Source organism: Salmo salar, chromosome ssa17 (genome assembly GCF_905237065.1).
Source record: "Salmo salar chromosome ssa17, Ssal_v3.1, whole genome shotgun sequence".
NCBI classification, from domain to species: domain Eukaryota; kingdom Metazoa; phylum Chordata; class Actinopteri; order Salmoniformes; family Salmonidae; genus Salmo; species Salmo salar.
In genome coordinates this window covers 67,193,399-67,218,548 of record NC_059458.1, presented here as the reverse complement: position 1 = coordinate 67,218,548, position 25,150 = coordinate 67,193,399, and the positions used below count along the sequence as shown (strand labels likewise).

The window sequence follows — 25,150 nt, the reverse complement described above, 5'->3', positions numbered from 1 at the left end:
CTATCAGAGACTACTCAGTCACACACACTACTATCAGAGACCACTCAGACACACACACACACTACTATCAGAGACCACTCAGACACACACACACACACACACACACACACACACACACACACACACACACACACACACACACACACACACACACACACACACACTACTATCAGAGACCACTCAGACACACACACACTCTACTATCAGAGACCACTCAGTCACACACACACACACAACCTTCAGAGATCACACACAACTCACCGTAGAACAGAGAGACTCTTGGCGCCGATGTCCTGACAGCCATGTTGGATGCCAGCGATCAGGTAGGGGATAAACTTGTGGATGGAGCCCTTGTCCTGGACAGAACCGGACACACCCTGAGCCACCTTCACCTTGTCCCCTTCACTGTGGAATCAGCCAGTCAGAACACAGAGACGGTTTAGACACAGCTGTGGGATCAGCCAGTCAGAACACAGAGACGGTTTAGACACAGCTGTGGAATCAGCCAGTCAGAACACAGAGACGGTTTAGACACAGCTGTGGAATCAGCCAGTCAGAACACAGAGACGGTTTAGACACAGCTGTGGAATCAGCCAGTCAGAACACAGAGACGGTTTAGACACAGCTGTGGAATCAGCCAGTCAGAACACAGAGACGGTTTAGACACCGCTGTGGAATCAGCCAGTCAGAACACAGAGACGGTTTAGACACAGCTGTGGAATCAGCCAGTCAGAACACAGAGACGGTTTAGACACCGCTGTGGAATCAGCCAGTCAGAACACAGAGACGGTTTAGACACCGCTGTGGAATCAGCCAGTCAGAACACAGAGACGGTTTAGACACCGCTGTGGAATCAGCCAGTCAGAACACAGAGACGGTTTAGACACCGCTGTGGAATCAGCCAGTCAGAACACAGAGACGGTTTAGACACAGCTGTGGAATCAGCCAGTCAGAACACAGAGACGGTTTAGACACCGCTGTGGAATCAGCCAGTCAGAACACAGAGACGGTTTAGTTTCTCAAATGAGAGCACAGAGAGCAGCTTAAACCCAGGAAAGTTGGCATCACTTGTTTTGAGAAAATGACTTACATTTGTCATATATTGTATCACAATGTGAACCGTCTGAATTAAAGGACAAACCAATCAATAAATACATGTCTATAATCAGACATTAAAAATTAATTTCATTCATCAGCAACTGTTGATGTGGAATAACTTGGTTTACCTGTTCTTCATTCCAACCCTCCTATGAATTCTAGTGTCTGATCAAGAGTTAGTCTACGTCCCAAATGGCACCCTATTCCCTATGGCCCCTGGTCAGAAGTAGTGCACTAAACAAGCCAGGGAATAGGATGTGATTTGGGCTGCAGCTCCAGTGTGTGATGTCCTCCCTACCTGAAGTAGCGTTTCTGGCTGCTGGTGCTCTTCTCCATGGCGTCCAGAGAGCCCATGCCGCGGTACTTCTTCAGCCGCACGCCGTCCGAGAAGAAGTACTCCCCCGGAGCTTCCGTGGTCGCCGCTAGCAACGAGCCCATCATCACTGGGGAGGAAGAGGTCATAACTCAAGGTCATTGGTTGGTAAGCATTTCTCCAACTAATTGTCGGTACAGCTAGTGTTTTGTTACATCGATTAGCTTCACATTAGCTTAGATTACCATCAATCAGCTTTGAATGAATTAGAGGGATAGACATGAGATCAACAGCGTTTTAGAGGGATAGACATGAGATCAACAGTGTTTTAGAGGGATAGACATGAGATCAACAGCGTTTTAGAGGAATAGACATGAGATCAACAGCGTTTTAGAGGGATAGACATGAGATCAACAGTGTTTTAGAGGGATAGACATGAGATCAACAGTGTTTTAGAGGGATAGACATGAGATCAACAGTGTTTTAGAGGGATAGACATGAGATCAACAGTGTTTTAGAGGAATAGACATGAGATCAACAGTGTTTTAGAGGGATAGACATGAGATCAACAGTGTTTTAGAGGAATAGACACGAGATCAACAGTGTTTTAGAGGAATAGACATGAGATCAACAGCGTTTTAGAGGGATAGACACGAGATCAACAGTGTTTTAGAGGGATAGACATGAGATCAACAGTGTTTTAGAGGGATAGACATGAGATCAACAGTGTTTTAGAGGGATAGACATGAGATCAACAGTGTTTTAGAGGGATAGACATGAGATCAACAGTGTTTTAGAGGGATAGACATGAGATCAACAGCGTTTTAGAGGGATAGACATGAGATCAACAGCGTTTTAGAGGGATAGACATGAGATCAACAGCGTTTTAGAGGGATAGACATGAGATCAACAGCGTTTTAGAGGGATAGACATGAGATCAACAGCGTTTTAGAGGAATAGACATGAGATCAACAGCGTTTTAGAGGGATAGACATGAGATCAACAGCGTTTTAGAGGGATAGACATGAGATCAACAGCGTTTTAGAGGGATAGACATGAGATCAACAGTGTTTTAGAGGGATAGACATGAGATCAACAGTGTTTTAGAGGGATAGACATGAGATCAACAGTGTTTTAGAGGAATAGACATGAGATCAACAGTGTTTTAGAGGGATAGACATGAGATCAACAGCGTTTTAGAGGGATAGACATGAGATCAACAGTGTTTTAGAGGAATAGACATGAGATCAACAGCGTTTTAGAGGAATAGACATGAGATCAACAGCGTTTTAGAGGGATAGACATGAGATCAACAGTGTTTTAGAGGGATAGACATGAGATCAACAGCGTTTTAGAGGAATAGACATGAGATCAACAGCGTTTTAGAGGGATAGACATGAGATCAACAGGGGTAAACAGAAAACTAGTGCAAAGACATCAAGATAATGTAAGACTATAGACCTGGGCTGTTCAATTATGTTCCTGAAGGGCTGAAAAACTTCTGGTTTCTGGTTCTACCTGGTAGTTAATTGCACTCACCTGGTGTCCCAGGTCTGAATTAGTCCCTGATTAGAAGGAGAGGATGAAAACCAGAAGTGTTTGGGCCCTCCAGGACCGACATTGGACAGCCCTGATATACACCTATTCTAGCCTATGAAATGAACCACATTGACCTACTGCATGATATAAAAGCGTGAATGAAGGATTAAGCTAATGAATGAATGAATGGGTGAATAAGTGACAACAGAAGAGTGAATGATAATGAACGCATGACAATGGAAGAGAATGAATGACTATGATAGAGTGAACACATGAATTAATAAGTGAATGAAAGGTACCTGTGGATGCCCCGAGTGAGAGAGCCTTGACCACGTGGCCCACGGTCTGAATACCCCCGTCAGCGATGACTGGCACACCGAAACGTCTGGCATACTCTGCCACCTTATACACCGAGGTGCCCTGAGGCCGCCCGCACGCCATCACTACGGGAGACGGAGACAGGAAACGCGTAACCTTACCATGGTAACATATCCTATGACCGGTGTAGTCAGGCGGTGTTCGGGTTGGGCCCGATGGATGGATGGATGGAGATTTTTACGGAAGTAATATTATCAGAATCGAGGTGTTCAGTTAAAAAAATGATTAATATGTCTAATTTCTTCCAATAAGTATGTTTGTTTTGCGCTTGAAAAACGTTTGCCATCATTTGCTGAACGTAATGCTGTGGAGAAAGTCGTCGCCATGGTAACCGAGAGCAGAGCCTTCATAAATCACCATGACGACACAGACTAGCAACCAGCGTAGCATCTTGGTTGGTTACTCGCTGCTCTGATCCTTCTCCAGTTTTGCTGTGTAGCTTCAACAGGTTGACCTTACATTAGAACTGATCCAAAGCCAGCTGCTATGGGTAGAGAATCCTACACGTATTATCACATTCCTATTTAATATCACTACACTCATATATCAGAACATTTAGTCGTAATATTCCAAACAGCACATGGCACTCAAGGTGTAGCATTCTGGGTTGGGTCAATTCCATTTCAACTCAGTCAATTCCGCAAGTGGATTGAAATTCAAACCGCAACAATCCTCTCCTGCATTCAGATGTGAATTGATCCTGTAACGTTGATAGTATCAGGGGGTGGGGTCACTACCTTCCTGGGTGATGCAGATGGAGCCGCAGCCCATGCCCACTCTCAGAGCGTCCACTCCTGCATCAATCAGGTTCTTGGCCTGGGCTGCCGTCACCACTACAAGAGACAGAACATCGTCAGAAGGCAGGAAAAGAAAGGTTTAGTGTATAAGTGTAATGTATTTCCCCCCAAGACTGATCTTGAAAGCCCCTCAAAAATCTGAAACTGGAAGTGTCATATGGTGATAAATCCTCTCTCACCGTTCCCTCCCACCACCTGCAGCTCGCTGTACTTCTGTTTGATGTAGTTGATCATGTTGACCTGATACACAGAGTTGCCTTGTGAGGAATCCTGCAGAAACAGAGAGAAAACAAGTCATGTCTGCAGTGCCACGGTCTACTGCCATTTAGAACTGAAACCCAACCGTAACTCGACCGCAACCCCTAACCACCACGTCACCAAAACTACATGAACAGATCCACCCCTAACCACCACGTCACCAAAACTACATGAACAGATCAACCCCTAACCACCACGTCACCAAAACTACATGAACAGATCAACCCCTAACCACCACGTCCACCAAAACTACATGAACAGATCAACCCCTAACCACCACGTCACCAAAACTACATGAACAGATCAACCCCTAACCACCACGTCCACCAAAACGGCATGAACAGATCAACCCCTAACCACCACGTCACCAAAACTACATGAACAGATCAACCCCTAACCACCACGTCCACCAAAACTACATGAACAGATCAACCCCTAACCACCACGTCACCAAAACTACATGAACAGATCAACCCCTAACCACCACGTCACCAAAACTACATGAACAGATCAACCCCTAACCACCACGTCACCAAAACTACATGAACAGATCAACCCCTAACCACCACGTCCACCAAAACTACATAACAGATCACCCCCTAACCACCACGTCACCAAAACTACATGAACAGATCACCCCCTAACCACCACGTCACCAAAACTACATGAACAGATCAACCCCTAACCACCACGTCACCAAAACTACATGAACAGATCAACCCCTAACCACCACGTCCACCAAAACTACATGAACAGATCAACCCCTAACCACCACGTCCACCAAAACTACATGAACAGATCAACCCCTAACCACCACGTCCACCAAAACTACATGAACAGATCAACCCCTAACCACCACGTCACCAAAACTACATGAACAGATCAACCCCTAACCACCACGTCCACCAAAACTACATGAACAGATCAACCCCTAACCACCACGTCACCAAAACTACATGAACAGATCACCCCTAACCACCACGTCACCAAAACTACATGAACAGATCACCCCCTAACCACCATGTCACCAAAACTACATGAACAGATCAACCCCTAACCACCACGTCACCAAAACTACATGAACAGATCAACCCCTAACCACCACGTCCACCAAAACGGCATGAACAGATCAACCCCTAACCCAACCCTCCCACCTACCCCAACCGGATCCCAACCTAAACCCCATCTGGATCCTAACCATAACCCCCACCGTACCCCAACCTCAAACCCACCAGTACGACCACGTCGACCCCAGCCTGCATCAGTAGGTCCAGTCTGTACTTGTCGTCGTCCCTGGTGCCGATGGCGGCTCCGCACAGCAGCTGTTTACGAGAGTCTTTAGAGGCAAGGGGGTAGTCCCTGTTCTTCTTCAGGTCTGTCCTGGCGATGATGGCCACCAGCTCATCACTGTCGTTCACGATGGGCAGCTTGCCTGGTGGGGGGAGAGAGAGCGAGAAGAGACTTTATTAAAAGGTGACCAAGTCATTCTGACATATAACCTCAAACAGTTCATAAATGACCTTGTAGAGCAAACCAAAGAACATCTAATCAATAATAAGTTGAGGATTATACAATAGAACAACGTACCAGAAAACAGGCAACAATAGACTCCTAGAAGGACTGTAGCGACTGGCTCACCTTTTTTGCTACGCTGCAGAATGTCGTTAGCCTCTTTCAGCGTGACACCGGCTGGGGCCACCACTAGCTCCTCCCTCTTAGTCATGGCCTCCTCCAGTGGTCGGCTGTGGTCCTTCTCGGAGAGGAAGTCGATGTCTCTGGAGGTGATGATGCCCACCAGCTTGCTGCCCATCTTGCCAGTCTCGGTGACGGGGATGCCAGAGAAGCCGTGGCGAGTCTTGGCCTCGAACACGTCCCCCACCGTGTGACGCGGGCTCATTACAAGAGGGTCTGTGATGAAGCCCTGCTCAAACCTCTGGACAAACGACAAATATCTGTTAATAAACCATCATGTGTTTAGATGCACTGCAACCCATTTAATACCAATCAACGTAAAATGATGCAAGTCATTAACTACAAAGGGTAAATGTTTTCATGGGCGTTTATGGGGTCTTACCTTAACCTTGCGGACCTCGTTGGCTTGGAATTCAGGGGTGCAGTTGTGATGGATGAGTCCAATGCCTCCCATGAGCTAAAGGCATTAAACGCCCGAAAAATAAGAACTGTTTATGGTATTTCCCCCCCAGCAACAAAACACACTTTAAATGTGACTGATGTGGAAAGCGCACAGTAATTTCTAGCATAGAGGACGCACACGTATTTTTATTTTTTTATTTTATTTACTGGCTCGCCTGTCAGGCGGCAAGGTCTTACCGCCATGGCGATGGCCATCGATGACTCTGTGACTGTGTCCATGGGGGAGGAGATGAGAGGCGTCTTCAGGGTGATCTTCCTGGTCAGGGCAGAGGTCAGGTCCTGGTGGAGAAAGTAAGGAGGACATCTTGGCTCAATAACCCACAACATGTTCAGGAAATCAGTCATTCAGCACACTAGATAATATTACAATCTGTTGCAGTGAGTGTAAATGTCCACACTGGGGAAATATACTCAATATTATTCATTTCTAATACAGAGTGTAAGTCATTTACTTCATGAAGAAAAGAGAACCTTGACCAGCATTGCTTGTAATGGTAAAGGTTGCTTTCTCAGTTGTCCACTAGGGGGCAGACATGCTCCAACAAGCAAGTTTGTCTGATGTGGATTGGCCTAAGGAAAATGACAGCTTTTGGTCACGGCTCTTAAGCATGCTTTCAATGGCTGACTGGATGATGAGTCTCAAAGTTTCAGACGAGAGTAGCAACAGCAAGTAAAGAACATGCAACTGGAAAGCAGACATCGCCATCTGGCCTAAATGTAAATTATCAGGTGCGACATTTGGGCTCCCGGGTGGTGCAGCGGTCTAAGGCACTGCGTCTCAGTGCTAGGGGTGTCACTACAGACACCCTGATTCAAATCCAGGAATGCATCACATCCTGCCGTGATTGTGAGTCCCATAGGGCGGCGCACAATTGGCCCAGCGTCGTCTGGGTTCAGCCGGGCTAGGCCGTCATTGTAAATAGGAATTTGTTCTTAACTGACTTGCCTAGTTAAATGTATTTTAAAATCTGTCATCAGAGAGACCAGACAGATGTTGCTATGACTAAACTGATGCATGTGACTGAGGGGACCCAAGACATTCTGGAGACGTTTTTTGCACAATCAGGTCGTGACCTTGTTAGAAACTCTGCCAACACACTGGGAAAGTTCCCTTTTCTCAAATAAAAAATCCCACTATCCCAGAAACTCCCAGCTACATCAGATTCACTCATTTCCAAATCCCAAAACACAAAAAGGCCACTTCCACGGTCTTCTCAACTGGGAGGGAAAACATGGCATTCCTCACCCATGAGAAAACCAGAGTGTGCATTTTACGACGTCAAAAGCTTTCCTCCCTTATCTTTGGCAAAAGTAAACTACCATACCAACTACTGTGTTTCTGAAATGGAGGGGTGAAGAAAAAGACTGGACACTGGCAGCCATTTTGTCAGCTCAACTGCACTACCCGGCCAAATTCTACAAAGGGCTAACCTTTAAAATTGAGAGACCACCTCTGCACATGGTGTGACCAGCAATAATTTCCCCATTGAAACGCCAGACGGAGGCCCACCTCAACACTTAAAAACATCCCTGTGTGGAAGAGGGGGTCTATTTTAGACTACAGTCTGAACAAATATTATTGCAAGAACTTTGACTGTATTCACAGTTGAGACAGACAATCAGAGGCTCGTCAAAGTTATCAGAGACTGACTCCACTTCCTAACCGTCAAGAAAATAGGCCAGGTTACAACCCTACGGAGACTACCCACAACTCCACGGCAACAACGCAGACAGGCACCTTCCACAGCAACAAGAGCTGTGTTCTAGTCTGGATAAAAAAGGAGATTAGAGATATCAATTAGATTAAAAACTCCTGATGGACGAGAGAGAAGGGCAGGGGGATTTCACATAAAGCCTGAGATTAACGCTCACATCATCCTGAGAGAAGAGTGAGCAACCAACCAACCACAACCGTAAACACACGAGAGAGAGAGAGAGAGAGAGAGAGAGAGAGAGAGAGAGAGAGAGACCAGGCGTGGGAGGCCATCTTGGTAAAAATAGGGTGGCTAGGAGGTTAGGGATGACGAAGGAAGCTGAGAGCAAAAATTATTTTTGGAAAAGCTGCAATTACAGAATGAGGTTTTGGCTTTGAATGTAGAGGGTTGTTTGTGCATCTGCGTGGACACATCGTACTGTAAAAAGACTTTGGTTTCAGAAGTGGCTCTGGCAAGGAGTGTCTGCTGAAATAATAAGGAATGTGTAGGAAGCAATACTGCTCCCACTTGGTGCACCCATAGTCATTATCCCTGTAGTTTTCAGAGGTCTGGAAGAACCAGTCTGGGGCTGCAGGTAGCCTAGTGGTTAGAGCGTTGGGCCTGTAACCGAAAGGTTGCTGGATTGAATCCCCGAGCTGACAAGGTAAAAATATGTTGTTTTTATTTTTATTTATTTAGTCATTCCGCCCCTGAACAAGGGAGTTAACCCACTGTTCCCCGGTAGGCCATCATTGTAACTAAGAATTTGTTCTTAACTGACTTGCCTAGTTAAATAAAGGTAATATAAAAAATAAACATTTAAAAACTGGAGGACACTAACCAGGAAACAGGCTAAGAGCAGCCTTCATCTTATGGCTTGCACCTACCCATTACTCTTGGTGAACACTTAAGAGGAATGGGCTAGGGAAGATGGTCTCAGAACAAAGTGGAATTGAGCCCATGAACAGAACAGTAGGCTGAAGGTAGGTCGAAGGGTAGTCTGTAGCTCAAAACCCATATTGAGTTGTCTTAGCTTTCTGGAAGGTCTTCACAGTCAGAGGAGAGAGGACTACTCACCACTTCGTCTGAGGTAAAATCAATGAAGCCCGGCAGAATCAGGAAGTCGCTGAAAGACAGACAGAGCAAGAGGTCAGGGGTCAAGGTTTACAGGTTGTCATGGCTAAAGAAAGATGGCTTAAGACAAGAGGACTACAAGATTCATAGTGCAATGCAACTGCCAGCCAACTGGTGACAGTGGGTCAGAAGTGGCCTATAAAAAACCCTCACCCTTTTCCCCACCCAATTTCAAAGTTTACAAGTACCTCCACCATGTTGGAGTTGGGTCCAAAGCAAGAAGTGTTGAAAGCCAAAAGGGGAATATGTGCTAATTAGCCCCTAGAAGTGCCACTTCGACCGAGCCTGGTAACGATATAGGGAAAACTAGTTCTCGCAACAGTTGAGGAGTCTGACCCGAAAGTTGCCGGTGATATACATTTGAATAAAACTAAACTACAAGTGAGTTTGCGTTAAGAACTAATAGAAAATGTCTTGATCCCAAAAATTGTACGTTCATAAGTTCGCCCTCTAGTGATCGCTGATCAAGCTGCCCCTTCCCTCCCTTTGCCTTGTACTCTAGTCTAAAGAGAAGCATCTGGGGTTCAACTTCATTTCTTAGACTGTATGAACACATTTGCTCTCTACCGCTCTCTCTCTGCCTGCCATTGAGACATAGGGAGAAATAAGGATGATGGGTGTTTTTCAGATGGGTGGATCTGGTGGTTTGGCAGATGGGTGTGAAAACACACAGACTGGACAGAGAGAGAGACGAATAAGTGAGTCTTTGTCTGAGAGAGAGACGGGGAAAAAGTGAAAACCAGAATAAGATGGAGGAGAGCAGGAGAGAATGGCTCTAAATCAGAACGGGAGGAGCGAGCGAGAGAAACAAAAACTGAAAGAGAGAGAATGGCCCCCTGTCCTTTATCATGCGTCAGACCATTCCCCTCTCTCCTCCGCCTGTGTGGGTGAAATGATGGGGCCTAAAACATGTCTACCAAACAGGACAGGGAGGGGTCCTCCTGCAACCGCCAGACACCTCACAAACATCAACACAGTCTGGGACAGGGAGGCAGAGGGGAAAACATCTGCCAGCATTTAAGGAAACCACAAACCTCTGCTGATTCTGGATCAGCTCTCTCAAGCCAGACAAACCCCTAACCAGCATGAGCCAAATGGTAAAAAGTGTCACTGGATCAGTTGATAAGCGGCCATTTTATTTATTTCGAGTTTTTGGATTTGCCACCAATTTCCACTACAGAATACAGTGGTCACTTGGGTTTAACCTGTAACCTATACTTAAGTGGCCAGGTTAACCCAGAATGCAACAGAAAATATGTGGAAAATAGGATCTTGATGAGTAAGACCTAGATTAGGCCTTCCCTTGTGGAGATGGCACTCCACCTAAAAGCAATGAAATTGTTTTTTTTGTCCAGGTTCAAATGTATGTTTTGTCCACAGGAGTAAATTATTATATACGGCATTCGAGAAGAACCAACTAGTGTGTGACTTGGCACAAGTGACACATTAGAGTTTCAAATACCAAAGACAACACTGGATACCTTTTAATATGGTTTGCATTCGAATGTTGAATATGGACAAATGCATGTGGCCCAGACAACCACAAACTGCCCGAGTTAGACATTATTATGACCCTTCAACCACTAAGTGGAGAAGGTGGGTAGATGTGATTTAGAGTGCACTTACCTGTCTAGTCTTGCATACTATTAATGTAGAAATATCTATTGCATGACATGTCTGTTATTAAAACAGTTTCAGCCCTAGTAATGCTGGGTGCGACTTGATTCAGCTTCATTTCATGCAAGACCATTTTTGACACGAGCCTGGAGAGCACTACTTCATAACGTTGTTCTACGCTACACTTCTGCAAAGGCAGTGCACTACACATGTATAATTATGTCACGATTGTAATCTTTTCATTTCTCGTCCCTTTGTCACGTAAGTGGTTTGAGAATACATTGTCTTCTACACCAATGTCCCGGGGGAGAATTGCGTTGGAGAGATGAGGGGGTTGAATGGGGCTAATTAGAAGCCGAGGATAATTAGGTGGCTGTGATCATAAGACATCATCATGGAATCACCCCATGAAGACATTGACAGAAAATGACTGCATTGATGAATTCTTTATGACAGGGGTAATATATGATAATATCATGCAGCAGAGTCATCTGCTGTACTAGAAAATGTTGAGTTGCTGAAAGAATATTCATCCAGCTTGGTGAAATGTCCTTGAGACCCCGACAGAACATCTCAGCTCACCCTGGCGAACACTTTCCTAAGGGAGCGTGTTTTCAGCTCCAACGTGTTTTGGTGTGGACAGTAAACCTGCCAGATTACAGCAGCAACAGGTGAGCAAACACCTCAAAGCCAGTAGGCTTAGCCAGATGCATTCTCACTGGCTCTTTCTCAATTCATCATGCCTCCGATTCCTTGCATCCTCTCTCCTCGCTTCCTCCTCAAAATACATTGGAGAAGAAAGTCCAAGGGGAGTGACTCTGGACCTTCTTTAATACGGTTAAAAAGGAGCCGAGGAGATAGGGAAAGACGAATTGAGACTGAGCCACTGTCGCTACGGTCCTGGGTTGCCATGTTTGCCATGGTGGAGACACAGCTGTATGATACAGGTAATATGGGCCCAGATGTGGTGCAAAGGAGGGCATCCTCACTTCCTCTGATGCCGTCCCCCGAGACGCTCACATGACAGTACCTCGGGCTGGTCATGTGCTCTGCCTTGCCTTTAAGCAGGACGTGCTTCATTAAGGAGTGGAGGGACGTGCCGGTATCACACACACACACATACATTGCCTAATCAATTAACCCCTGTGAACTGGGACTAACTCTCCATTCAAATGTGTAGTGTAAATAGTGAATACCCTTATTGTGTGGAAGTTAAGTCTGAACCATAACATGTAGTCATTTAGCAGACGCTCTTATCCAGCGCAACAAACAGGAGCAATTAGGGTTAAACTGGAAGAAACAACATGGTTGAGTTGTACCTGCTTGTTGTCTAAATATTGTTTGTCTCACAATCGCCACATAATCGGTTTAGAATGAACAGGGTATCCATTTAATATAATGATTTTGTTTTACTTCTACCCCCTTTTTTCTCCCCAATTTCATGATATTCCATTGGTAGTTACAGTCTTGTACGATTGCTGCAACTCCCCTACGGACTGTGTTTAGGCGAAGGTCAAGAGCCATGCGTCCTCCAAAACACGACCCTGCCAAGCCGCACTGCTTCTTGACACACTGCTCACTTAACCCAGAAGCCAGCCGCACCAATGAGTCGGAGGAAACACCGTCCAACTGGCGACCGTGTCAGCTTGCAGGCGCCTGGCTCGCCAGAGCACTGCTGCACCGTTTGAGAGGCCCTAGGGTATTCATTTAATCTGTAACATAGGTTCCCTACTAAATGGCACCCTATTCCCTATGGTCAAAAGTAATGCACTATGTAGGGGACAGGGTACCATTTGGGACGGAGCCACATATAGTCAGAAGACATAGGCTACAACATCCACACAAGGACGTGAATGTTACTCTATTTTAACAAGTAGGTGTTGGAAGCATTTTATAGCAGTTAGTGATTTTTGTCAAGTCCTCTAGCCAGAAGTATGTTCAAGAAGCAAAACGATACACAGAGTTTTGGGCAACAGTCTTGGGCAAAGGGGTGAAATTAGTGAAGTTGCTTGCTGTGCCAACATACCAATGCAATGACCGTCTGCCATATAGGGGCAGCCCAATGCTTTGCTTGTTGAAATCAAGTTAGTTTTAAACAGAGTGAAAGTGAATTGAGGGTTATTCAGTAACCGATGCTTCCGGTTTGGAGCGAGCAGTCGCACTACGCTTCGCTCCACAGGTAATATTACACTTCACTACATTACAACGGCTTGATTTGTTTGATCTGAGCAATTCTTCTTAGCTAGCTACATAGCCGTCTTTGTATCAAAGATAATTGTGTAATTTAGAGTAATTGAGTAATTATCGAGGCAAGCTATCTTCGTCCTCCTAACGTAGTCAACACTGCTAGCTGCTAGCTAGCTAGTCATCACTGCTAGCTAGCCAACTTCTACCGACTAGCAGCACTGTAGAAACTATTACATTACAACGTAACGACTTGATTAGTGTGGTGTTAGTGTTAGTTAGCCAGCTACATAGTTGTCTTTGCTGTCTCTGTATCTAAGATAATTGTGTAGTTTGAGTAATTATCGAGGTGAGCTAGCCAGCCGCGACGCCAGACTTAGTCAACACACCTAGTCATCATTAACCCACTGCTAGCTAGCCAACCGTTACCGACTAGCAGCGCTGTAGATACTAATACTTTACAACGGAACGATTTGACTAGTGCAGTGTTAGCTAGCTAGCTACTTAGTTGTCTTTGTCATAGCTTGATAATTGTGTAGTCTAGTAATTACCGAGGTTAGCTAGCCAGCCATCGAGGTTAGCTAGCCAGCTATTTCCGTCCCCCGCGACGCCATTTTTCCTAACCCAGCCAACTATTACCGACGAGCAGCATTGTAGAAACTAAATACATTACAAGGAACGTCTTGATTAGTGTTATGTTAGCTAGCTAGCTACAAAGTTGCTTTGTATCATGACAAGGTGTAGTACTGAAACTATCGAGGTTACCTAGCCAGCTACACGTTCAAAGTCAACAACGCAGCCACTGCTAGCTAGCCTACTCCACCAGCCAGCAGTACTGTATCATTTTAGTCAATAAGATTTTTGCAACGTAAGCTTAACTTTCTGAACATTCGAGACGTGTAGTCCACTTGTCATTCCAATCTCCTTTGCATTAGCGTAGCCTCTTCTGTAGCTTGTCAACTATGTGTCTGTCTATCCCTGTTCTCTCCCCTCTGCACAGGCCATACAAACGCTCCACACCGCGTGGCCGCTGCCACTCTAACCTGGTGGTCCCAGCGCGCACGACCCACGTGGAGTTCCAGGTCTCCGGCAGCCTCTGGAACTGCCGGTCTGCGGCCAACAAGGCTGAGTTCATCTCAGCCTATGCTACCCTCCAGTCCCTAGACTTCCTGGCGCTGACGGAAACATGGATTACCACAGATAACACTGCTACTCCTACTGCTCTCTCCTCGTCTGACTACGTGTTCTCGCATACCCCTAGAGCATCGAGCCAGCGGGGTGGTGGCACTGGAATCCTCATCTCTCCCAAGTGGACATTCTCTCTTTCTCCCCTGACCCATCTGTCTATCTCCTCATTTGAATTCCATGCTGTCACAGTTACCAGCCCTTTCAAGCTTAACATCCTTATCATTTATCGCCCTCCAGGTTCCCTTGGAGAGTTCATCAATGAGCTTGACGCCTTGATAAGTTCCTTTCCTGAGGATGGCTCACCTCTCACAGTTCTGGGTGACTTTAACCTCCCCACGTCTACCTTTGACTCATTCCTCTCTGCCTCCTTCTTTCCACTCCTCTCCTCTTTCGACCTCACCCTCTCACCTTCCCCCCTACTCACAAGGCAGGCAATACGCTTGACCTCATCTTTACTAGATGCTGTTCTTCCACTAATCTCATTGCAACTCCCCTCCAAGTCTCCGACCACTACCTTGTATCCTTTTCCCTCTTGCTCTCATCCAACACTTCTCACTCTGCCCCTACTCAGATGGTATTGCGCCGTCCCAACCTTCGCTCTCTCTCTCCCGCTACTCTCTCCTCTTCCATCCTATCATCTCTTCCCTCTGCTCAAACCTTCTCCAACCTATCTCCTGATTCTGCCTCCTCAACCCTCCTCTCCTCCCTCTCTGCATCCTTTGATTTCCTCTGTCCCCTATCCTCCAGGCCGGCTCGGTCCTCCCCTCCTGCTCCGTGGCTCGACGACTCACTGCGAGCTCACAGAACAGGGCTCCGGGCAGCCGAGCGGAAATGGAGGAAAACTCGCCTCCCTGCGGACCTGGCATCCTTTCACTCCCTCCTCTCTACATTTTCCTCTTCTGTCTCAGCTGCTAAAGCCACTTTCTACCACTCTAAACTCCAAGCATCTGCCTCTAACCCTAGGAAGCTCTTTGCTACCTTCTCCTCCCTCCTGAATCCTCCTCCCCCCTCCTCCCTCTCTGCGGATGACTTCGTCAACCATTTTGAAAAGAAGGTTGACGACATCCGATCCTCGTTTGCTAAGTCAAACGACACCGCTGGTCCTGCTCACACTGCCCTACCCTGTGCTTTGACCTCTTTCTCCCCTCTCTCTCCAGATGAAATCTCGCGTCTTGTGACGGCCGGCCGCCCAACAACCTGCCCACTTGACCCTATCCCCTCCTCTCTTCTCCAGACCATTTCCGGAGACCTTCTCCCCTACCTCACCTCGCTCATCAACTCATCCTTGACCGCTGGCTACGTCCCTTCCGTCTTCAAGAGAGCGAGAGTTGCACCCCTTCTGAAAAAAACCTACACTCGATCCCTCCGATGTCAAAAACTACAGACCAGTATCCCTTCTCTCCTTTCTCTCCAAAACTCTTGAACGTGCCGTCCTTGGCCAGCTCTCTTGCTATCTCTCTCAGAATTACCTTCTTGATCCTAATCAGTCAGGTTTCAAGACTGGGCATTCAACTGAGACTGCTCTTCTCTGTGTCACGGAGGCTCTCCGCACTGCTAAAGCTAACTCTCTCTCCTCTGCTCTCATCCTTCTAGACCTATCTGCTGCCTTTGATACCGTGAACCATCAGATCCTCCTCTCCACCCTCTCCGAGCTGGGCATCTCCGGCGCGGCCCACGCTTGGATTGCGTCCTACCTGACAGGTCGCTCCTACCAGGTGGCGTGGCGAGAATCTGTCTCCGCACCACGTGCTCTCACCACTGGTGTCCCCCAGGGCTCTGTTCTAGGCCCACTCCTATTCTCGCTATACACCAAGTCACTTGGCTCTGTCATATCCTCACATGGTCTCTCATATCATTGCTATGCAGATGACACACAATTAATCTTCTCCTTTCCCCCTTCTGACAACCAGGTGGCGAATCGCATCTCTGCATGTCTGGCAGACATATCAGTGTGGATGACGGATCACCACCTCAAGCTGAACCTCGGCAAGACGGAGCTGCTCTTCCTCCCGGGGAAGGACTGCCCGTTCCATGATCTCGCCATCACGGTTGACAACTCCCTTGTGTCCTCCTCCCAGAGTGCTAAGAGCCTCGGCGTGACCCTGGACAACACCCTGTCGTTCTCCACTAACATCAAGGCGGTGACCCGATCCTGTAGGTTCATGCTCTACAACATTCGCAGAGTACGACCCTGCCTCACACAGGAAGCGGCGCAGGTCCTAATCCAGGCACTTGTCATCTCCCGTCTGGATTACTGCAACTCGTTGTTGGCTGGGCTCCCTGCCTGTGCCACTAAACCCCTACAACTCATCCAGAACGCCGCAGCCCGTCTGGTGTTCAACCTTCCCAAGTTCTCTCACGTCACCCCGCTCCTCCGCTCTCTCCACTGGCTTCCAGTCGAAGCTCGCATCCGCTACAAGACCATGGTGCTTGCCTACGGAGCAGTGAGGGGAACGGCACCTCCGTACCTTCAGGCTCTGATCAGGCCCTACACCCAAACAAGGGCACTGCGTTCATCCACCTCTGGCCTGCTTGCCTCCCTACCTCTGAGGAAGCACAGTTCCCGCTCAGCCCAGTCAAAACTGTTCGCTGCTCTGGCACCCCAATGGTGGAACAAGCTCCCTCACGACGCCAGGACAGCGGAGTCAATCACCACCTTCCGGAGACACCTGAAACCCCACCTCTTTAAGGAATACCTGGGATAGGATAAAGTAATCCTTCTAACCCCCCCGTAAAAGATTTAGATGCACTATTGTAAAGTGGTTGTTCCACTGGATATTATAAGGTGAATGCACCAATTTGTAAGTCGCTCTGGATAAGAGCGTCTGCTAAATGACTTAAATGTAAATGTAAAGTAAAAACAAGTGAATATGAAATGAGCAGATAAAGAAAGGGCCTTAGGATATAAGTGCAGTCAGATTTCATTACTAGATAGTGATTGAATGTCTCAAAGAATCAAATAGCAGTTCATGCACTATGATTCTTCAGAGCAGTTAAAGATGCAGTCATATCATTACCGGAAGCAAATATCATCCTATGGTGCAGATCAGGTTAATGAATCAAACCCCACCACCCCTGCCATTGTCATTCATCCATATAGATCAGTGGTTTCCTCAGCCAGCTAAAAATGTACATAATACAATTGGTGGCGAATGTGGTATTTACTTTTGCCAAATTCATCAACATGGTACCTTATTGATTCAAATCTATTTTTAATGGGACAATCATTTGCTTCCCCTATATGAACTCATCATTTGGAGACAAGAGGTTTTTACAGTATAGTGTATATAGTGTCATAATGGTTGAAAAGTCAACCGTTTTACTCACTTGTAAGTCAACCCGTCGCCTTTAGAGCATAGCTCTTCTGCCGTTTGACCATCAGCGACAACAGACTGTTGTTGAGCAGATCTGCGATTCAAAACGTGTTGGCCATCATTACAAAGCGCCGCCCGCATATCGTCCATCATCGCTTGCGCTTAGGTTTGGACAGTTCGAGAGCGTACTTGCACAATACGGTTCTATTTGGAATTTGTATTGTGGTTGAACTGAACTTACTTGTAGGTGAGGCCGTCTCCAATGGAGAAAAGCTGTTGTGCGGAGAGTCCATCTTCTGGGACATAGCCCGTACCACCACTGATCAGGTAATCAGCCATGCTGTCAAATGAAAAGGATGACAAGCAGGCATTAGATTGTAGCCATCGTTTCATGTGTAACATTCGATGCATTTTCAAATATAATTAGCCCTCAATAGATGAAGGGTTAAAAGGTGACGACGCTTTGCGCCTGTGAATGACTATTAGTGCTGAGTGATTAACCCAAAACGTTGTTTAAACAAGGCATTTCATTCAGGTTTTTCCTGTGATATCAAAACGCATATTGCGCAGTTTCTCTAGAGACAAATGATATCAAGCCCGAACTGTTCGATGTAGTAGGGAGTTGTAGTTTCCAAAAGGCCAATGTTCTACATAGTTTAGCATGGAAAACGTGGTATTTACCTATAATGACCATAATCCATTGCATGCCTACTTGTCCATCTGTGTTTCTTTTAGCTTGCTACATTAAAGAGACAAGAATGCTCGATTGAAAGGAGAGCAGTTGCTTCACGAGGTACACTACACCAAAAGTATGTGGACACCTGCTCGTCCGAACATCTCATTCCAAAATCATGGGCATAAATACGGACACATTGCTGCTACAACAGCCTCCACTCATGAAAAACAGCCCCAGATCATTATTCATCCTCTACCAAACTTAACAGTTAGCACTATACATTCAGGCAGGTAGCGTTCTCCTGGCATCCGCCAAACCCAGATTCGTCCATCGGACTGCCAAATGGTGAAGCATGATTCCAGAGTCCAATGGCAGCGAGCTTTACACCACTCCAGCAGGTGTGTCCACATACACAAAAGTATCTCTACCTGAAATCGATTGTTGGTATTCAGCAGTCAAAAAAGTATGCCGTTGAAGAAATACTAAAATTGTGATTTTGTCAGACAGCAGCTCTATAGAGGTGAGATGACTTGAAATAAAATAGTCATCAAATAAAACAAATGTAATATACAGAACTGAAATATTGTATTGAAGTAAAATATGTGAATAAATGGTTAAGTGATAAGCAGTAATCACAGCCACTACCATCATGGACATTTTATTCACCGTTTCATTATGTGTTGTTATTATCGAACCGGAAATCAAAAACATGACTTTTTTTTTAATAGTCAAACTGATACCTAACCGACCTCACAAGCACATATCGCTGCGCACTAACGACTACGCGGTTTCAACATGTGGATGACCCACTAACATCTATAAGAAACCTTTCTATTAGAGGAGGCATGCTGGCAAAATATGGCCTCACGAAATTAACCCCCTCATGCACTGTTGTGTAAATACCCATGCCAAAAATAGCAGCAACACTAATGTTAGCTACATGTTTAAATAAAACACGTTGCTATACATTTTTTCATGTTTGATTTTTTTTTAACTGGATAAACACCAGGAAAAGAGAGCACACTCATGTTATCTTTATTGCTTCTGGTGGTTGTCCATGCAAACAAAACAGCCATCAAGCGACACTATGAGCTAACAACTCATGTTAAACAATGATCTGTTTAGCAAAAACATTTCCTTCAAGCACATATTTATCCAGACTACCTACACAGTGTCCTGGAGAGCTGCTGAAAGGATGCCTTGAGCAATGTCTGTCAATACCGTAGCTAGCTACAGTAGTTAGCTAGCACTTCCTAACGTTAACTGGCTACTGTACAGCTGAGTACCCAACAATGGTTACAATGCCTTGAGCACAAAATACACGTGGGGAGAATAAAACATAGCTATATTAACAATTAATGACGAATCTAGCCAACTGTCCGCAGCCTAAGTATTTATAGATTTCCATCCATCATATGTCTTTAACATATCGTTTGCAATGTATTTTATCACCAAAGCTGCACTATAAATTAGCCATCTAATTTCTTGCCACGCAGGTGAAAAATGATCAGAGCGAGTGCGTTATTCAGCAGGAGCATGTGTCAGCTAGCGGTAGCCGGCTAGCTAACGTGTTTCAACTCATTACTGAAGATGGTCTGTATTCTATGAAATTAGCCACCTCACCACGTTCTTAGTCTCACTTACAGTTACCTAATGTTAGTTACGGTAAGAAAATGTGAAACAAAATAATTAATTCCAGCCCGTTTTCTACCTCTTGAAGCTGACCACGTTGAAGGTGTTCGGAAATGCGAACTTTCCAGCTGTAGCTAGCTAGCAAGTCCAAAATGAGCGGAAGCAAAGTGTTCTTTCTCTATTGTGGAGGGAACCAACCCACAATTAATTCCCCTGCTACAAACTCAAGTGATGATGCGAGGCTGGTCCAAATTTGATTGCCTGTCGCTGCTACAGTGTAACGACGTTATGAAGAGGAATATTTTCGCAGAAGCCTCGAAAATGGATGCGTCACATCCCCTCTCCTCCCACGTGGGGCTCTCATTGAATTCGAAAACATGAGGGTAAAAATCTCAACTCAATCACAGATTTTGCAGGTTAGTGAGATTATGTCCTTGTAATTTCTGTAATATACCTAATATCTGCACTGCAGAATGCAGACCATACATCTTTTGGAGGAGAAAAGCATGCATTTAGGTTACAGGGAAATTGGCACTATAGTCTGGCAGTGCCAATGTCCATATATTATCATTTTATAACCCACATATAACCACATAAACAGCAGGCCCTCCTACCATCCGTTTTTGGAATATTATGCCTTAGGGCTTCTACTATCAGGATCAGTCAAGAATCTTAAATTATTAAATCAATTTTATAATGCTTATCTACTTATCAATCTAAAGTGACTTTTGTATTTTGACAAAACCCACAAATCAACTATTCTCGGATGGTTCAGTGAGGTGCAACGTTTGGGGGTATTAACTGAACAGCACCACTGTCAGATTTACAAGTCACATGCAACCAGTTACTAGTAACCAATTATACGGATGGCAGTGGCATTTTCTAGTCTAGATTGATCTCAACTGACCAGTAGAGCCAGCCAGGCTACATACCTCCTTAAATAGCCTAGATCACATTTTACACATTTACAGTAGATGAGGCTACACATTGATGGAATTTACCCTCATTTTCTCCTTCTTATCTTATTTATCATGGCCTATGACTTTCACTTTCAAATACAGGACAGACTGTTTAAAACAGAAAGAGAGAATGGCCCTGTCCGTTATCATCTGTCGAGACCATTCAGATAATAAAAGCACAAAAGCCAATAGACAGACCATTGGCATTCTAGCTGACGGATTTGGGAGAATCAGACTGAATTATTTAGGCGTGGCCTATTGTACTGTATGTTGACCTGTGAATCCACAAGCATTGCGTACCGAACAGTCCCACACTCTCCCATGTCTGTGATGGTTCAGGGTTGGGAAGAGGAGTACACACACACACACACACACACACACACACACACACACACACACACACACACACACACACACACACACGTACACAGACAGATGAAGTAGACCACCCTCACAAGCACACACTTTTGTAAAAGTAGGACGGACAGCACACTGCTGTCACTGACAGACAATTGCAACCTACCATCAGGCAAGCAGTGTCGCAATAAAGCGAGCCTTGTTCTTCCTTCTCACCATCGTTTCCTGGACAGTGGGGAATTCTAACCCATGCACTCTTGATCCTGTGCATGAAATGGAGTGGGACTGCTGTAACTGTGTGCACTCAACCAACACACAGATATTCAGAGCAAATAAACCAAATGCATTTGTAATGGTGACTAGTGATCCACCCTGCATTAAAACAGAATTCGCCCCAAGTACACTTATCATGGGGATGTATATTGTCCCTTGGCCTACTCCCTGTGTGGCACTATTCCAGGAGCCCCTCCTCCAGTACTAAGCAAAGCACAGAGGGCCTTCCCAGCCTTGACAAGTACCAAGGTGATCTGGCGGGTACTGTGTCTGTGCGTGAGTTCATTGCTTTAAATGTGGGTCACCCACAATATGGGTCAGAGATTCCTCTATGCACACCCGGTAGCTATTTCAAGCATTGATCCCATTAAGCTCTCCACCTGCTGCCCTAGCTGCAAGGCATAAGGGGGACCTGCCACTCCGAAAATAGCCTTGAGGCAGTTTCTGTTGTTTTGACATCAGAGTACGCCACTGAATCATAACTTTTCAATGTGTTTAGTGGCCGCCCTCAGAATGACTCACCATAAACCATATTGCCATATTAAACACAGGCGTCCTAGAGCTTCATTACAGGCTAACAGGGAGATTTAACTTCCAGGTTATTTACAAGCCAGGCTAAACACAGGGCTATGTGGCAGTGTAAACTGATACTACTCAATGGGCTGTATTTACATATTGTAACCATGGTGAAAGCAGAGTAATGAAAAGTAGTCAAAAGACGTGGGATGAACTAATGCTACAGCTTGAATGCTCACTAGTCAAATATACACTGAGTGTACAACAAATTAGAAACACCTGCTCTTTCCATGACATAGACTGACCAGGTGGATCCAGATGAAAGCTATGATCCCTTATTGATGTCACTTATTACATCCACTTCAATCAGTGTAGTTGAATGGGAGGAGACAGGTTAAATAAGGATTTCTAAGCATTGAGACATTGATTGTGTGTGTGTGCCATTCAGAGGGTGAATGGGCAAGATAAAATATGTAAGTACCTTTGAACAGGGTATGCTAGTAGGTGCGAGGCCACCGGTTTGAGTGTCTCAAGAAGTGCAACGATGCTGGGTTTTCATGCTCAACAGTTTCCCATGTGTAGCAATTATGGTCCACCACACAAAGGACATCCAACCAACTTGACTGTGGGAAGCATTGGAGTCAACATGGGCCAGCGTCCCTTTGGAATGCTTTCGAAACCTTGTCGATGCTCCGACGAATTGAGGCTGTTCTGAGGGCAGGACAGCTCATAATAATGGCTGGAAGGGAGTAAATGGAATGGCATTAAACACATTAAAACCATGTGTTTGATGTATTTGATACCATTGGCTCAAGCCAATACCATGAGCCTGTCCTCCCCAATTAGGTGCCACCAACCCCCTGTGGTGCAACTCCAACTCAGGTTGGATTTCAACATGAGTCAGCTCCAGAGTTGCTACCCAAGTAAACTATTCTACATTTCTGCAAGTATCTAAAAATCTTCTTTGCCTGGCCCTTCACTAATATGTTGTTCTTTTCAAATGGATGCCAGTTTATTTCACAAAGTAATACTCTAGTACAGCTTTAACCATAATCTTGCTTTGCCTGACTCACCTCTCGGGGCCAAAGCCAGCCTGGATGCGGGTGGCGCTGTATCGCTGGGCGGCCGTCTCATGCCCGTGGCCATGGGGGCTGAGGCGGAAGAGGTGCTCTGTGTCTTGGGGTGAGGGGTTGGAGCTGGGCCGGGGTAGCTCAGTGTCCCCTACGATCCTCCGGTAGTCCATCTGGTGGCTGTCCCGCTCTCCATCCACCCCAAAGTGTTCGTAGCCGTACCCCTCCATGTTGGGTCCAATTGCCAAGCTCTCTTGCTCCAGTCTCTCACTCTGGTCGGTGACCTCACCGTCGCCCTCTGACCCTTCTGTTGGTGACGTCCCTCAAGTGGACTCAAGTCACGTAGGGACTGGGTGTCCCTGATCCGGCCTACCAGCTCAAAACAATTCCCACAGAACAGAAAGGATTAGAACGATCTCAGCCAACCAACCAGACGAGTCAAAGGAGCTGAGGACCTGAGTTTGAAAAACAGAGCTACTTGTGAGAGACACAACACATTCTCTGGTTCAACACATTCTTATCTTGGTCTAATAGCTCCAATGTTGTCTTGACCGTCAACTTTGTTGTCGAATCCCAGGTCAGATACAAAAATACTCCGAGAGATATGAGAGAGAGAGAGACAGAAAGAAGATAGTTATGGCCCTCCCTCCCTGTCTCTGCGCAGGGTGCACCTGCTAACCAACCCACAGTGTCCTCTAGGCGTGTCAGGAGAGGGTGTCACCGTGGTAATGCTCCTGCCGAGATGGCGTCGTCGTGGAAATGAGAGAACTAACACCCACTGACCTGACTGAAGGGAGATTGTGGTGGGAATGGGAGGAGTGAGATGGCAGAGAGAAAGGGCCCAGACTAATAGAGGGAGGGAGAGGTGGATAGAAAGAAAGAAAGAAAGAGAATGCCTGCAGGGATAGAGGAGAAGCAGAACGGGATACTCAGTGTTTTTTTGTCCAGTCAAGTGCTGCTCTATGAATCTCTCTCTGCGTACAGCTTAACCCTGTTTTCTGTCAGTGGCACACGTCACTTTCACAAAGAGGATTGGAGAATTAGAGTACACTGGGCAGGAGATACATGCAGGAGGCAGAGAGGGCACTTAAACACACTCAAAACAGACTAGCACTGTCGCCAATGTGTGTGTGTGTCTGTGTGTGTGTGTGCGTGTGTGTGGCCGTGGGACAAACCCACAGTAATATACAAGAATTCCACAAACTGCTTGAGATAGTACCAAAGTATGGCCTTGAGGAGGATGCCTGGCTTGCCTTGGACACAGACAGGTTCAGGGACGTACAAACAGTGCTCACACTGCACCACAGGAGAGAGTATAGCTAACACAAGGGTGACAGCTTCTTACATAGCCCCTGAAATACGCCTCAAATGTTCAGTACAATCTACAGCATATGCACAGTACAAACCATTCTGCTCCCAAAAACTGTGTGTGGATGTACCTTTATATAGGACAGTTTGAGGCCTGTACTCTTAACATCTTCCTGACAGTGTTTTACAAGCTTACAAAATAGAATGTTAAAGGCTCATTTGACTGGAGCATGGAGCTAGCTATAGCATCAAAGTAGTGGGTTCAATTCCAGCATGGGCCCCACATAGTGAATACTGTATAGTAGGCCTATACGGTGCATTCAGAAAGTATTCAGACCCCTTGACTTTTTCCACATTTTGTTACGTTACAGCCTTATTCTGAAATGGATTCACATTTTTTCCCCCTCATCAATCTACACACAATACCCCATAATTGCAAAACAAAAACAGCATTTTAGAAATGTTTGCTAATAAAAATGGAATTATCACATTTACATAAGTACTCAGACCCTTTACTCAGTACTTTGTTGAAGCAAACTCCCTCGAGTCTTCTTGGGTATGACGCTACAAGCTTTGCACACCTGTATTTAGGGAGTTTCTCCCATTCTTCTCTGCAGATCCTCTGAAACTCTGTCAGGTTGGATGGAGAGTGTTGCTGCACAGCTTTTTTCAGGTCTCTCCAGAGATGTTA

The 25,150-nt window shown here is 45.9% G+C and overlaps 1 protein-coding gene across 4 annotated transcripts in view; it reads right to left on the bottom strand.

Annotated features, from left to right (window-relative positions):
- Positions 1-20,335, bottom strand: part of imdh1 (Inosine-5-monophosphate dehydrogenase 1) — a 49,643-nt gene extending 29,308 nt beyond the window's left edge. The window contains exons 1-13 of one of the 4 annotated variants that reach the window (XM_045698498.1): positions 20,046-20,315; positions 17,910-18,008; positions 17,682-17,762; positions 9,309-9,357; positions 6,715-6,816; positions 6,458-6,532; positions 6,022-6,316; positions 5,616-5,815; positions 4,305-4,395; positions 4,066-4,161; positions 3,250-3,393; positions 1,397-1,541; positions 262-405 (exon numbers count right to left, since the gene is read on the bottom strand). In XM_045698498.1, the coding sequence (XP_045554454.1) occupies positions 262-405; positions 1,397-1,541; positions 3,250-3,393; positions 4,066-4,161; positions 4,305-4,395; positions 5,616-5,815; positions 6,022-6,316; positions 6,458-6,532; positions 6,715-6,816; positions 9,309-9,357; positions 17,682-17,762; positions 17,910-18,007 (1,520 nt within the window). In that variant the 5' untranslated portion in view covers position 18,008; positions 20,046-20,315. 4 annotated transcript variants of the gene reach the window in all.
- Positions 20,336-25,150: the final 4,815 nt, after the last annotated feature.